Below are 15526 nucleotides of genomic sequence, written 5' to 3' on the forward strand. Positions count from 1 at the left end.
CAACGCAGTGAATTCGGCTTCAGCAGTAGACTGTGCCGTTACAGTTTGTTTTTTCGATCTCCATGCAATAGGACCATTGTTTTTCATTATTACATATCCAGACGTTGACTTTCTGTCATCTCGATCTCCACCAAAATCAGCATATGCGTAGGCCATAATTGTATGCGGCTCACGCCTGTAAAGTATCCCATAATCAACAGTTCCACGAATGTAACGTAACAAGTGCCTTGTCATCTTCCAGGGTTAGGCCTAACTCTACCAGCTGGAGAGGATTATGGATTATGCAATTCTTTAACGACAAACAAGCCGTGTCAACAAGAGGCGCACTAGGTTAGGGTTGCCATACGTCCGGAATTTCCCGGACATGTCCGGAATTTCACCGAAAAATCTGCGTCCGGGAGGAATTTCTAAAATGTGCCTAAATGTCCGGAATTTTGAAGGCTTGAAGCAGACTCCAAAGTTTTTCGTAAATCAACATAAACAATGTTATTTTCAAGCAGATTTATGCTATTCAAAATTGTTCTTCGCGCCGCGCACGAGTTAATGCAATGTATAATGATATTAGTATGGGCTCCAGGCACCACCCTCGCCAAAAATGCAATCAAAATAAATATAAATAACCATTATTTACTGAAATAAGTCTGATTGTAATCGCAATTATAAGCTAACGGTATATTCCTAGAGTTGGTTAAAACGATTGGATGCTTCAATCACAGACAGTGGTTCCAAATCTAGGGCTCGTTCACCTTTATCTGGAGATCGCGATGATGTTGGACGTAATCACCTTCCTATAGGCCGTGAGTAAGTTTGGGCAAGCTAAATGTTTTCAGTAATCAGCTTTACAAGTTTTGAGCTTTGCCACGGAACATTTTCAAGTGGGAAACGAGGTCGCGAGCATAAAAGGTTGGAAATCACTGGATGTGCAACCTGCTGGCACTGGCGTAGCAGCATGTGCTGCCGCCCCTGGCTCTCGCTTAAAATGCCGCCCCTGAAGTAGACCGCAGCTATAGTATCAATATAGATTCATGTTCAAACAATCTTGTCAATAAAAATAATTACAAGTAATATGCCGCGTCTGAGCCTCACCGTCTCAACGTTAATATAAGGCCAAAAATATTAAAGACAAGAAATAGCGAACGAATGTATTGTGCAAATAGAAAATCAATAGCCGTCTCAAAACTTAACTTTTCGGGCTTTGCCGATGCAAAATCAGCGATAGTATCCTCAAATTCAAGATTTTGAACGTAGGCTCTTTCCATAGACCAGTGGTTCTCAACCGGGGGTCCGCGGACCCCTGGTGGTCCACGAAGCATTTTCAGGGGGTCTGCGAAGCCTCTGGTCATTGTAAAGTCATCTACGTTTTTTTAATTAGGAAAAGCATGGGACAGTTTTCGCTTCGCTTCAAAATTACTAAAATTTAGGACTCACGTCATTAAAATGGTCGTTTAAGATGAAATATCCGACTGTGCAAACTCATTTTATTGTCAACTGACCAATGGCATGCCGATGCAAACATATATTGCTGTTTATAAATGTTTTGTTAAGGTTTCTGAAAAATTAAATGTTGGAGATAGCAATTTGGATTTGCAGTTGTCAGTCGCAGCAAATTTGTAAACATTTCGTTTGAAATAGAAGTTCCTAGAACTTTTTTCCTGATCTGTCCCAATGAAGGAATTGAAACCGTGCCGCCACGAAATCCATTTTCTTCTGTGGTATAACCACTGAATACCTTCAAGATGAGATGCTAGATAGAAATGACTATAGGCTGCGTGGACATGATATGTGCATTACAAACACACACCAAAAGCTATCGGCGGAAGCGTTACGCGCTAATATTACATTCGCCACCAATATATCTTTGTGGAAATGGACTTTCGGCACTCGTTCATATCCAATCAAAGACGAGAATTTTCAAGACAATAAATACAGGTGGAAAATTCGTTTCGAAATATTAAAAGTCTACCCAATTTCGACATATAGTGTGATGTTATTTTGAATAAAATTCATTTTCTGGCTGTTTATTACTAACCTAAAATCAATGTTTGCACGAGACAGTTGACGGTTGCACGATAATTGAGCCAATTTTGAACAAAAACCTGCGGGGTCTGTGGCGGTCCAAAAGTGGTCCGCGAAGTCAAAAAGATTGAGAACCACTGCTATCGATAGAGCTGATAGCCGACCATCATTCATGGTAGAACGTAAATAAGACTTAATCAGTTTGAGCTTTGAAAAGCTCCTCGCACAGCTCTCAATTGAAACACCGATGGTCAGATGAAGTTCCAGACACGAGTATAAATATGGTGTCGAATGAAGTAGCTTTGCATTAACTAACCATTAACCAACCATTGTTAGGAACACGCGGCCTTGACGGCTATTTCGGAATGGTTCCATTGTCATGTTAACATTTAATTCGTGTTTTCGGAATTAGCGTGACACTAGGTTTCGTTTAAGACCAGTTTGATTAAATTTTAGCTCACGGGACGCCAGCTATAGGACTGCCAATTACGCTGCTTTAGCCGGCTGTGTACACTGTGTTAGCCTCAATTTGCCGCCCCCTTGGAGCCTGCCGCCCCTGGCGCAGAGCCAGAACCGCCAAGTGGCTGCTACGCCACTGCCTGCTGGTGCATTTTATAATAGCCTAATATATCGAAGAATCAATATTATTGACAGAATTCATACATAAAATTCAACAGCCAAATGCTAAATGCATATAGTAAGTGCCCAACAAGTTACATCGACTACCCTATGGTGGCCCAAGATCAGTGCTTTTTGGGCCCTGACAGGCCAGACACGACCCGCCAGATGATTTCATCCGGCCGTGGAGGAATCTATTGCAAACCCTAGCAAGTAGCAATTACCAGAGCTCACATTACAGATGGCTCAATTCATGACATATGTTCCACTTCATTCCTGTATAGTGTATCTGTATATAGTCGATGGGCAATGCTTTGCTAGTGTGACGTCATATTGACGGTCAATGTGTTAAAACTCATTTTAAATTCCGCTAGTGGGCGCTAAACAGTGTCCGGAATTTGCTTCACAAAAATATGGCAACCCTACACTAGGTATACCGTAAAATCAGGAAACAGAGTTTCGAGGGACCTAGTTTTGAGCCCTTCAAAATAGAATTGCCGAAGCCACCAGCTACATAAGTCATTGCGAGCGCCATACCCACAGAAACAGCTGCCGCGATGGAAGAAATTAATAGTCCAGGCTTCGGGAAAGTTGTGTCCTCAACGAGTGTCTACAGCAAGGGTACAGGCATATACAACTGCCGTACTGATTCTTTTGAACAAGAAAAGATGACGAACTATACATATATCGATTGGTACCTGTGTCAAATATGGACATCTGATGAAACGAAAATGCCACATCTGTAATGCAGTTATTCACATCGCAAGAGAGTGCCCAAAAGATCAAGAAACATGCCAGGAATGCATTCATAAAGGACGCACTGCTGAATATTGCACACCCCCGTAATGCCTCAGCAAGAAAGTCTAGACCAGTGGTTCCCAACGTGGGCGATATCGCCCCCCAGTGGGCGATTTGTCGGTCCAGGGGGGCGAAAATAGCCAAGGGGGCGATAGGGGGGCCAAAACGGACGAAGGGGCGACAGGGGGCGATGGCGCGTTGAAATGGCTATATTGGCGTCCATGACCGTAACTGCCACACCCAAACCCCCCATTGGGATGGGGCCCACAATTCTTTCGTGAATTAACATTAATTATTGTGGAAATTTAGGCAACTTTTTAAAAAAAATTCCGCGCTGGGCGCCTTTTCGCGGTCTCATATTTCTTACTTATTGGATACCCTTCCTCCAAGAAATAATATGCATGAGTTATAGAAATGGGCATCTCGGCGTCAGTCATTATCACACCATGACGCACCAAGACATATGAAGTCTCAGGTCATGTAACATGCGACTCCGAGAAGTGTGCCAGAACGAGAAAACCTTAGGGAAAAGGACTGCCTTTAAGCTGACCGACTTCGATATATATACGATAGACATATACATTTAATTGTCCATAGGCGCCTAAATGGCTGGCGCCAAATGTTCCTGTCCTGGCAATCAGAACCCAGAGATATATATCCCTATCAGAACCCCACAAAAAATGCCATCTCGCAGAGAAAAATTAATTGCCTGTGCAGACATACCAATTGGAAATCGTGTGAATCTTTTAGTTTAGTAGCCTACGTATGGACGATTTGAATATCTTTTGACATAGCAGACAGGCCACGAAATGTCATTACGTAACGAAGTCATTATACCCACGGGTCCGCCCGAATATGTTCAATTATTATTTACGGGCCCTACATTTTCCAAGACACCTCACTCAACTTTATCGGTAAATCTGAATACATGAGCAGAGAGAGGATAAGAAATTGACAGCAATATATATGCAATTCCCGATCATATTGACCGATTCAATCATAATGATGGAAATTTTTCGCGCTTCGCGCGAATTATGCCGCCTAACTAATGAGTCCAACAATTTGTGCTGGGAAGTAGCGGTGAAGAGGTATCGTGGGAGTTGGGTATGAGGGGTGCAGAAGTTTGCTTTATCGCCCTATGGAGGGGAGGGTCAAGACCAACGTATTGCGGGAGGGGGGGCTGACGAAGTGCTGTTATGGTCCTTTTGGAATCAAGTCGGAGAAATCACCTTTTTTGTTACTCAACTCACCAAAATTTAGCTGGGAAAGTGAAATTTCGAGGTCGAGCCGAATAGTTGACCTTTTTTCTTAGTCAACTCGCCGGTGATTTCAGTCTGTATGCCCATTTTTCGGTTCCCAATATTTGGGGGCGATGATCGGTGTGGAGTTTGAAAAGGGGGCGATGAGTCAAAAAAGGTTGGGAACCACTGGTCTAGACGCAACAGTGATGTAATTATTGCACCCGCACAAGAGCAAAACCCAAGCCAGAGCGCATTAATCGAATAATACGAGCAAGTCGAGGCTGCTATAAAAAAAGACAAGAAACCATACGCCGAAAACAACAGGACCACCCAAGCAGAACTCCCGCACGAAAATCAAAGAAAGTGAAACAAGCACAGAAAAATTCCAATAAGAAGATTGTCACCAAATAAAAGTGAAACAAGCTCAGAAAAACTGCAGTAAGAAGAACAACATTAAAGTACAGCATACCGAGTCAATCGTATGCTTCCAAGATACCCCAACCTCACCACCTAGCTACGAGAGGAACGGACATCCAAGAGCATATGTTATCTCGGAAAATGAGCCGCTGGACCCACATAATGGAATCGTTATACCACAGGACTCATTAGTATCGGAACACAATAAGAGATATAGGGACCCAAATAGCAGCATCAGTGAGTCAAGAACAGAAAATAAACCGACGTGAACAGGCCTAGAAGATGAACACGATACCGGCTCTGATCATAGCACGCAAAAAATAAATGAATATATCATCAATTAACGTTAATGGACTGTTCGGGAAATATTTAAAACAACATATTAACATCAAACATGGTAATCCTACTGGCGCAAGAGACGCACGCGATGGATATGAATCTGATTACCTACTGGCTGGACACCCTCGGATACAATATACACCAATGCCGGTCGGCAATCCACATAAGAGTTGAAAAATACAAGTGCCGACTGACGTCGTCATGAAAACAACTCTGCCAGCAGCCAACGCATTCGCCAGTCGCCACAGGGCCGGCTATTTCACAGCGATTTTACCAGGGCGATTGAGTAGGTCACGTTCGAACAACTTACATCCGTCGAGAGAAGAACAGACCAAATTTTGGTCTTTCAGAAACAGATGTCGTGCAGTTAACAGGGTTTTCACACTGCATTTCGTCTAACATTGAATTAACGTAATATATGTCATTTAGAGCAGTGGTTCTTAACCTTTTTTCCTCCGGCGTCCCCTTTCAAAAATTATCGTGCTCCAGCGCCCTCATATTGAAAGGAATGTAATAAAGACAATGAGTAAGAGTGAGGACCGTAACAGCACTTCGTCAACCCGCTAAAAACGATTGCCATGCGCAGTTGCGCACCCATAGCGTGATAAACCAAACTTCTGAGGGCTTCTCCCCCAAGAACCCCGTAGCGTGATTTCGATGGTCAGCAAAGTTTGTGTGGCCTGGTCGCCCTAGGCACCAAAATTTTCTATAATGCATGAATGAATAGGTGGTAGTTACATATACAAGCCGCTATAAACTTTTTATCCTCTCAGCGCACGAAATCAGATTTACCAGTAGCGCTGAGTGAGCTGTTGTATAGGAAAATAAAGGGCACGTAATTAATATTTAAAGTAAGTAGCCTACAATTAATTCGTTACCAGGGACGTAACAGCACTTCGTCAGCCCCCCCGCCCCAAACAAAATCGTTGATCATGGGCCCCCATGGGTAATAAACCTCACTTCCTGGTGGCTTCGCCTCCAGACCCCTCTTCGGCTATCCGCTATCCACTAGTCATCTACATTGGGTGTCCACTGTCCATTTACTAAGGCAGCTATTCTCATCTAGGCGCGCGAAGCGCGAAAAGTTTCAATAATTAATGATTGAATTGGTCAATATGATCGGGAATTGCGTGTATATTGATATCAATTTTATGCCCTCTCTTCTCACGTAAACAGATTTACCGGTAGAGCTGAGTGATGTGTGATTGAAAAGGTAGGACCCCTCAATAATAATTGTGGTGATTGTTGTGATTGTATAAGTGCTGATTACTGTAATTAGTTTACTTTGCTCTGTTCATTCCTTTCGTACCTCAGTTGCTTATATCTGTGTTGTCGAGTGCATGTCCTAGTTCCGTGAAGTTGATTGTAGCTGAATTTCAGTTAATAAGAACCTAGAAAGCTGTCAAGCAGTTTCGTCTTCGTCTACCTACGCTTTCCTCGAAAGGTCACCACAATTTTATTAACTGCTATTTACACAATCGACCCTGAAATGACTTTCTCTCAAGAGAAGTATATCCGCGTGCCGGTTCTAGATTTATTACCGAGCTCTCAAGACTCTTCGAAAGTATTCAACCACTGGGACAAAATGTTGTCGAGCTTTATATCGGCTGCAGAGTCTTCTTTGCCATCGACCAGCAGCACGGACACTGGACAAGAATCTAGCAGTGGCCGTCCCGGGGCAGTTCTCGATAAGTTGGCTATTTTGATTGGTTATGTATCGCCAAGCGTGTACGCTTTGATCGAAGATCATGGCACGTTCGAATCTGCCATGGCACACCTAACCAAGTTATATCGGAAGAAAAAGAACATCATATATGCTCGACATTTACTCGCAACTGCTAAGCAAGACTCTGGTGAGACCGTCGCTGATTTCTCACAAAAGTTGATCGCTCTGTCTCGTGATTGCAATTTTGAAGCTGTTAATGCAGAAGTGCAGAAAATGGAGGCCGTGCGAGATGCCCTAATTACTGGCTTGCGGTCCTCTGCCATTAGATTGCGTCTTCTGGAACATGATGAGTTAACACTCGAAAAAGCCATGCAGATAGCAGACTCTCTTGAACGGGCGCAAGCGTTTTCCTCGTCCTATGAAATATCGCCTCCTACCGCCAACATGGTACCGGGAAATCAGGAAATGCAGAAGACTTCACATACGCCTGATCAATCGCCTATGTTGTCCTGCAGCTCTGAATTGGCTGCATTGCAGAAGTCTCCTGAAAAAAAGAAGTGCTTATTTTGCGGCGGTTTCCATACGATGCTTCGCAAGTTTTGTCCAGCCCGAAACAGCGAATGCTCGAGATGTGGCCGACGGGGTCACTTTGCCAAAGTCTGCAAATTCAATTTGGCTTCGCTAGCCGGTGTACCCGGTTCTTTGAGGCGTTCGACGTTGGAAGTTTTTGTTGCTGAGAGATTGGTCAAAGTACTTGTAGATTCGGGGGCATACGAATGCTACATTAGCTCATCATTCGCCAAAATTCTCAATCTCGCTCTTACTCCTCGGGATTACACTATTACCCTTGCATCAAAGTCATCTTCTGCTCGAGTTATTGGTCACGCATACGCGACACTTCGTATTGAAGATAAAGATTACGGCGCAACTCAATTTTGCGTCGTTGATGAACTGTGCGCCGACGTAATTATCGGTTTGGAATTCCTCAAACAGCATAAGAGAGTTATATTTGAATTCGGTGGGCCGAAGGGAGATCTCGTAATAGGACGCAAGCATTGTGCCGTAGCTGCCGCTAAAGTGATTGATCCGCCTGAGATATTCAAGTTTGTCGACCCAGCTGTAAAGCCTGTAGCTGTGAAGTCGAGAAAGTACAGCTCAGAGGATCGATCTTTCGTACGGAGCGAGGTGTCAAAGCTCCTGGATGAAGGCGTTATAGAGAAGTCGGTATCTCCCTGGCGAGCTCAAGTTTTGGTAACCAAGGACCCTCGACATAAGAAAAGGTTAGTGATTGATTACTCGCGGACGATAAATCGATACACCCCTTTGGATGCTTATCCGCTACCAAAAATTGATGACATTGTCAATGAAGTTGCAAAAGGTGTTGTTTATAGCACGATCGATCTCAAGTCTGCCTATCACCAGGTGTCTCTCTCTGCGGCCGACCGACCCTTCACAGCTTTTGAAGCTGATGGTTGTCTGTATCAATTTCGTCGCCTACCCTTCGGCATCACCAATGGGGTCGCTGCATTTCAGCGGTTCATTGATAAATTTATAGCGGACAACCACTTGAAAGGCACAATAGCTTACTTGGATAATGTAACTATATACGGAAGGAATCAGAAGGAGCACAATGAGAGGCTCTCTTCGTTCATGTCCGCCGCTGATTCAACAGGTCTGACTCTAAATAAAAATAAATGTGCGTTTGGGGTTTCGAAGCTCTCACTGCTCGGCCATCTGATATCCCACAATGATATTCGACCCGATCCGGATCATTTGCGACCCTTAACGCAAATGCCGGCTCCAAGCGATACTCGTAGTCTGAAGCGCTGTTTGGGCATGTTTTCGTACTATTCAAAATGGATTCCGTCCTTTTCCGACAAAGTGAAGCCCCTATGTGAAAGTGTCGTGTTCCCCTTGCTTGAAAAACAGAGAAACGCGTTTGAAACGTTAAAACAGAATCTACTTCGCGCCTGTTTGAGCTGCATCTATGATGACGAACCGTTTCAAGTTGAATGCGATGCTTCCGAAGTTGCGATCGCCTCTATTTTAAGCCAAAAGGGCAGGCCTGTTGCGTTCATGTCTCGAACGCTATCAAAATGCGAAATGAAATACCCCGCTGTAGAAAAGGAAGCTTTGGCCATTGTCGAGTCTCTTCGAAAATGGGATTATCTCTTGAACCGAAATGAATTGAAATTGATAACGGACCAAAAGGCATTATCTTTCATATTTAGAAAAGACCATCCGAGTAAGATTAAAAATGCAAAGCTCACTCTGTGGAAACTCGAGTTAAGTCCGCTAAAGTATCAAATAATTCACCGCCCTGGATCCGAGAATATCGGACCTGATACTTTGTCTCGGGTTTGTTGTTCGTCCCCAGGCCAGCCACACATGAGCCTTCAAGAGATCCATGAAGCGCTGAGTCACCCTGGAATTCGACGACTTGATCACTTTGTCCGATCCAAGAATCTACCTTTTTCTATGGAGGACGTTAAAAGAACTTGTGCTAATTGTCAAATATGTGCTAAATTGAAACCTCGGTTCTTCATGTCTAATGAAACGAACAAGTTGATAAAAGCTACTCGACCATGGGAACGTATTAGCATCGATTTCAAAGGTCCCGTTGATGGACCCAGAAAGTTTGTACTTGTTATTATTGACGAGTACAGTCGCTTCCCATTTGCTTATCCATGTCGCGACATGACGTCGTCAACGGTCGTCAATTGTCTCTCATCCTTGTTTTCGCTTGTCGGTGTACCGGAATATGTACACAGTGACAGGGGTGCCTCATTTCTATCTAAGGAAATCACCGATTTCTTGACACGCAAGCGTATTGCCACCAGCAAGTCGACTCCTTATCACCCCACAGGCAATTCGCAATGCGAGAGGCTTTATCAGACTTTGTGGAAATCCGTCAAGTTGCTTTTGGAAAGTCGGAGATTGCCGGAGAGACATTGGGAATCGGTTTTGCCGGATGCTCTGCATTCCATCCGGTCGCTCTTATGCACGGCAACTAATTGTTCTCCTCATGACAGGTTCTTCAAGTTTGAAAGGAGATCCATGTTGGGCGACTCCATCCCCGACTGGCTTCTTCGTGGCGGCACCGTACTTCTACGAAATTTTGTGCGGAACAAAGGCGACCCCCTCGTTAATGAGGTAGAACTATTGGATGCCAACCCTAAATATGCCTTAATACGTTACAGAAACGGCGTAGAATCAACGGTTTCCGTTAAAGATCTCGCACCCTACCCTGTTTCTACAAAGTCTTCTGAGGCGCTTGAAAGAAAGGAAAAAGAGTTTTCCTCTGTCTGCGATACAACGGAGCCGTCATCCGATGAACTTACCACCTCGTCCAGCAGCGAAAAAGATGGCGTTGCTAGTAAAACATTTCCTCCGCGTCGCGACGAAGTAGTGGAGCCCAGTAGCAGCGCAGATGTCGAGGAACCTCCACTGCGTCGATCCACGCGCATAAGGCCCGCTCCCGAACGTTACGGGCAAGGGACCTCGTAAAAGCTAGTCCCTATGTTCTTGGTGGGGGTGAATGTGGTGATTGTTGTGATTGTATAAGTGCTGATTACTGTAATTAGTTTACTTTGCTCTGTTCATTCCTTTCGTACCTCAGTTGCTTATATCTGTGTTGTCGAGTGCATGTCCTAGTTCCGTGAAGTTGATTGTAGCTGAATTTCAGTTAATAAGAACCTAGAAAGCTGTCAAGCAGTTTCGTCTTCGTCTACCTACGCTTTCCTCGAAAGGTCACCACAATAATTATACATCTTTGGGCGTATACCCGTTTGCAGGAACGAAACGGCACTTCGTCAGGCCTGCCGAAAAAAAACTTGGGTCTTGGGCTCCAATAGGGTGATAAACCGACCGCCCCCCGTCACGTTGTTCGCTTTTGCCACGAAATCAGCTGAACTGTTTAGCAAGCCAGTGCGAAGCGCGAAAACTTTCGATAATTCGTGATAAAATCGGTCAGTAAGATCGGGAATTGCTTACCATACGTCCTCTTTTGTCCTCTTTTTTGACTTTTTTGAAAGTGTCCTCGGAGGACGCCCTTTTGTCCTCTTTTTTGAGATTTTGTCCTCTTTTTTGAAAATTTAGGCAGATTTAGAGCAAATTGCGAGTGATATGCCGCATATTAGCACAGAAGTGAATCTCCGGCGGGTATTTCGGAGTGAAAAACTGTGATTTTCGCTCTGAGCGAAGAGATGACCATTTTTTTTTTTAGTCATCCACCTGGCAATGTGGAGTAGAAAACGTTATTTGTAGTCAACCGATCACAAAGTGGGGAAAAATTAACCGGTTTTTGAGAATTTCTGAAAAAGTGTCCTCTTTTTTGATTTCCAAAATATGGTAAGCCTAATATATATTGCTATCAATTCCTTATCCTCTCTGCTCACGTTACCAGATTTACCGGTAGAACTGAATGAGGTGCAATGTTCCCTCTAAGCTGCGCACGTGCGCAGTGCTGACACGGTCTCTGCGCACAGAAAATCTACGTTGCGCACAACAAATCCGAAGTTATGACCTTTTTTAGTCGTTACGCACTGTTATACAAGGGTCTGCGCAGTGAGTTGTTGAGTGTGCGCAGACTCATCAAAACGTAGAGCGAACATTGTGAGGTGTCTTGGAAACTGTAGGGCCCGTAACTAATATTTAAACATATTCGGGCGGGCGAACCCGTTGGTATGACTTCGTTGCATGATGTTATTTCGTCTGTTATATCAAAAAATATAGAATCGCCCAACAGGGATATCGCCCAACAGGAATATCTAGTTTTAGATTTCCCTGTCGCCCAATCGTACTAAACTAAAAGACACACACGATTTCAAATTGGTATTTCTTCACTGACATATAATTTTTCCCCGCCAGATGGAATTCCTCTTCTGGGGTTCATATTGCAAAGACAGGAACATTCGGTGCCAATCATTTAGGCGCCCATGGACAATTAAAACTATATGTCTTTTGTAGGCTATATATAACGAAGTTTTCGGTGTTAATTTGCTCTGAATGCTCATTAAGGATATGTCCTACCACCACATCATCTGCTGCGAAGCCATTTTTCTCCAGCGCCCCCATACCGCCCCCTGATCCCAGCGTCCACTGAGCGGTTCCGCCCCCTTCAAAGGCGCCAGCTCCCCTTGGGGGGCTCTGGAGGCAAGGTTAAGAACCACTGATTTAGAGTAATTGGTAGCATATTTTTAACGATAAGTTATAGGCCAGTATAGTTAACCATTATCCGCAATACAAATCACAGGGAATCCAATGTGTCTGGACTTTAACGGACAGTTAGAAATCGGTCGTTAGCCGCAGCAGATATTCCAGTCCAGTTCCACCAAAGCACTGATACTGTCGTTAAATACGGTTGAATCCTTATCCGCTACATAAGCTAATGGATATCCACGATATCTGGACTCTAGACCGGTGATTCCCGACCGCGGCCCCGACGGCCGCATGCGGCCGGAAGATAGCCTTCTTGCGGCCCCCATAAAATATTAAGAAATCGAGTATTGACAAAAAATTTTTTTATAAAATGTACGTGCTTGGCTTGGAGTCTGGAGTTTTTAATTAGGATTGCAGAGAAGTCGTGAGTAGACTGCTAACGGTACGTCGCTGCTGTTTCAATGCAATGTGCCCTAACTTTCCAGTTGAACGAGCAGTAGCTATAGATATAGGTATCGACAGGACCATAACTCTGGCATGCCACAACGTCCAATTAGGGGGGCGAGCTCGAAGGGGGCTCAAAGTTATTTCGGGAATAAGAATAAATTAGGGAGTATTTTTTGAAAATTTATGCATCTTTTTACTCTAGGCGTGATTTCATGCTGCCAAATACCTTGACTTTTGGATACTCATCCCCCCAAAAAATATATTTATCGAATATTAATAATTTAACGCCAAGTAACATGTGACTCCAAGAAGTGTGTCAGAACGATTGGCAGCGAGAAAACCTTGGCCGAAAAGGGCTGTCCTTATGCTGACCGAAGCTTCGCTATATATACAAAATACTGTCTTGGCAATCTGAACCTCGCAAAACACATGTCATCCCGCAGGTACAAATTATATCCCCGTGAAGAAATATCAATTTGAGATAGTGTGTGTCTCGTATTTAGTAGCCTACGTTTGGGCTATTCTATATTTTTTGATATAGCAGACAGGAGGTCACGAAATAACTTCATGTTACGGGGTCATACCAACGGGTTCTACAGTGTCCAAGACACCTCACTTTGCTCTACCGGTAAATATGATTATGTGAGCAGCGAGGACAAGAAATTGATAGCAATATATTAGCAATTCCCAATAATATTGACCGATTTTATCATAAATTATCGAACATTTCGCGCTTCGCGCTGGCTCGCTTAACGGTGCAGCTAATTTCGTGGTAAAAGGGAACAAGGTGATAGGAGTAGGTTTTTCACACTATGGGAGCACAAGAGCCAAGACCAAAGTTTTTTTGGGGAGAGGGGGGCTCACGAAGTGCTCTTTCGTTCCTGCCAACGGATATAGGCCCGGAGATGTTAAATTATTATTGAGAGGGGTCCTACCTTTTCAAACACACCTCCCTCGGCTCTGCCTGTAAAACTGATTACGTGAGCAGAGAGAGGATAACAATTGATAGCAATATATATGCAATTCCCGATCATATTGACCGATTCAATTATGGATTACAGAAAATTTCCGCGCTTCGCGCGTCCATGCAATAAAAGCAGCATAATTGGTAGTCCTGCAACTGCAACAATCCAAGCGTCCGAATAATTTGAAAGCTACTGTCGTACTGATTCCAAAAATACGAATTGAAAACTCGCCAGGGCAATAAAACTGCTCCCAAATAGCCACCAAAGTCGATTGTTCTAAACAGTGGGAGTGCAGCAACACAATGACCAATGGCCAATGGCTTCGAGCGATTGATCGGAGCAATGCAAATTTCCATATTTTGATGACTATTTTGGCCAATGGCTTCGAGCGATTGATCGGAACAAAGCCAATTTTCATATTTTGATGACTATTTTGGGTCCGTTTCATTGCCCTCGTATTCGTGCGGCCCCGACCGTACTCTGAAATTCTAAATTTGGCCCCGACACCGAAAAGGGTTGGGAACCACTGCTCTAGACGGTTCCATTGGACAGCTGCCAACGGCTGAAAAGATATGAGGGCACCGCCAAGAAGCTGAATGAAGACAGCTTAAAGTTGACGCTGATATCGATATACAAGCGTAATGTGCTGCGACATAAACAGCACCTGAATATATCGAACACATTTCTGGCAGACGAAAAGGATGGAGGAAAAACATGTGGAAAATGACGAAAATGTTACAAAGAATAAAACTGCAAAAATAAAATTCCATCAATGAGAATATAAAGAAATGAAGGAAAAGAGGTTCAAACACTCTTATCCGAAGAAAAAACAATAGGAAAGGAATCGACAAGAAGGATTATGGCGAAAGGTAGAAAGACAAAAGAAAGGGTGATGAGACGAATGGAGGAGGTGTTTGACAGTATAGAATGCCCAGGTACCCTCAGCAGAAGTTGCCTAGTAGTCTCTGGTTGTTGGTGTTGATAGACTTGTGAAAGAATTACTCATCGACTGGCTCGAATCAAACATTATGACACCCTTCTTGTGTTTTGGGGTATCAATGTGAGTTTAAATAGCGATGTTTTCTATGGCCTCCATGTTAATGTCCCAATTGCAGATATATTGCAATTTGCGAAACACTCGCACTTCAAGCTTCGTTTAATACCTTTAAATTTTCTCTCATAATCGTTACGTAAAACGTTTCTACGCCTGCTCAATTTAACTAAACAGCCTTAGCCTTATTAGTAGCTGAAACTATATGTGCAATAGATTAGATAAATTTATCAATGAATAATAGCTTTACTACTTTTTAGCCCAAGTGTCGACAGCACTGCGCCCTTTTCCAGTACGCAATAAATGCTGCCTGCCCCCACAGCTCATTGTGCCGACTAGACTGCAGACACCTGGTGCTGCTGTTTACTAGTAAAATGATGTCCGCTGCGATAGCTTGGGACAGCCGAAACTACTATACCACACACTGCCTAGCTATCTCTCCACTTGGAATATTATGCTACACAGGTACAAGAAGAAAACGATCGAAGTTCTGTATAGTTGTTATAAGGACACATGTCGAAGGACATTTCTTAGAAATAAGGACAGTTGAGTTTTCCAAGAAGTGACCCTTAACCCTTACGAGGTGCGCGTATCATACATGATATGGCATGTCTCCGACACCGATTTCTCCATGTTGACACGCCCTAGACATCGGGTACTACGTTTTTTGAAAAGCTGAGACTTTTCAGATGTATTTGGTACTTTACTCAAAAATTTTGGTTTGTAAAAATAAACAAAAAATTAAAAATAAAATATGGTTATCACCTAAAACTCCCGGATATTTTCCGAAGGACAAATCTTAGAAATA

General features: G+C 43.6%; 2 protein-coding genes across 2 annotated transcripts in view; both read left to right on the plus strand.

Annotated features, from left to right (window-relative positions):
- Positions 1–15526, plus strand: part of LOC145451066 (TBC1 domain family member 1-like) — a 135594-nt gene that overhangs the window by 17333 nt on the left and 102735 nt on the right. The window lies entirely within an intron of this gene.
- On the plus strand, positions 6919–10602 carry LOC145449966 (uncharacterized). The gene has a single exon (XM_080328404.1). The coding sequence runs from the start codon at positions 6919–6921 to the stop codon at positions 10600–10602; it is 3684 nt and encodes a 1227-aa protein (XP_080184530.1).

The sequence above is a fragment of the Botryllus schlosseri genome, chromosome 11 (genome assembly GCF_051294905.1).
Source record: "Botryllus schlosseri isolate E-star chromosome 11, Bs_hap1, whole genome shotgun sequence".
In the NCBI taxonomy this organism is placed as follows: Eukaryota; Metazoa; Chordata; class Ascidiacea; order Stolidobranchia; family Styelidae; genus Botryllus; species Botryllus schlosseri.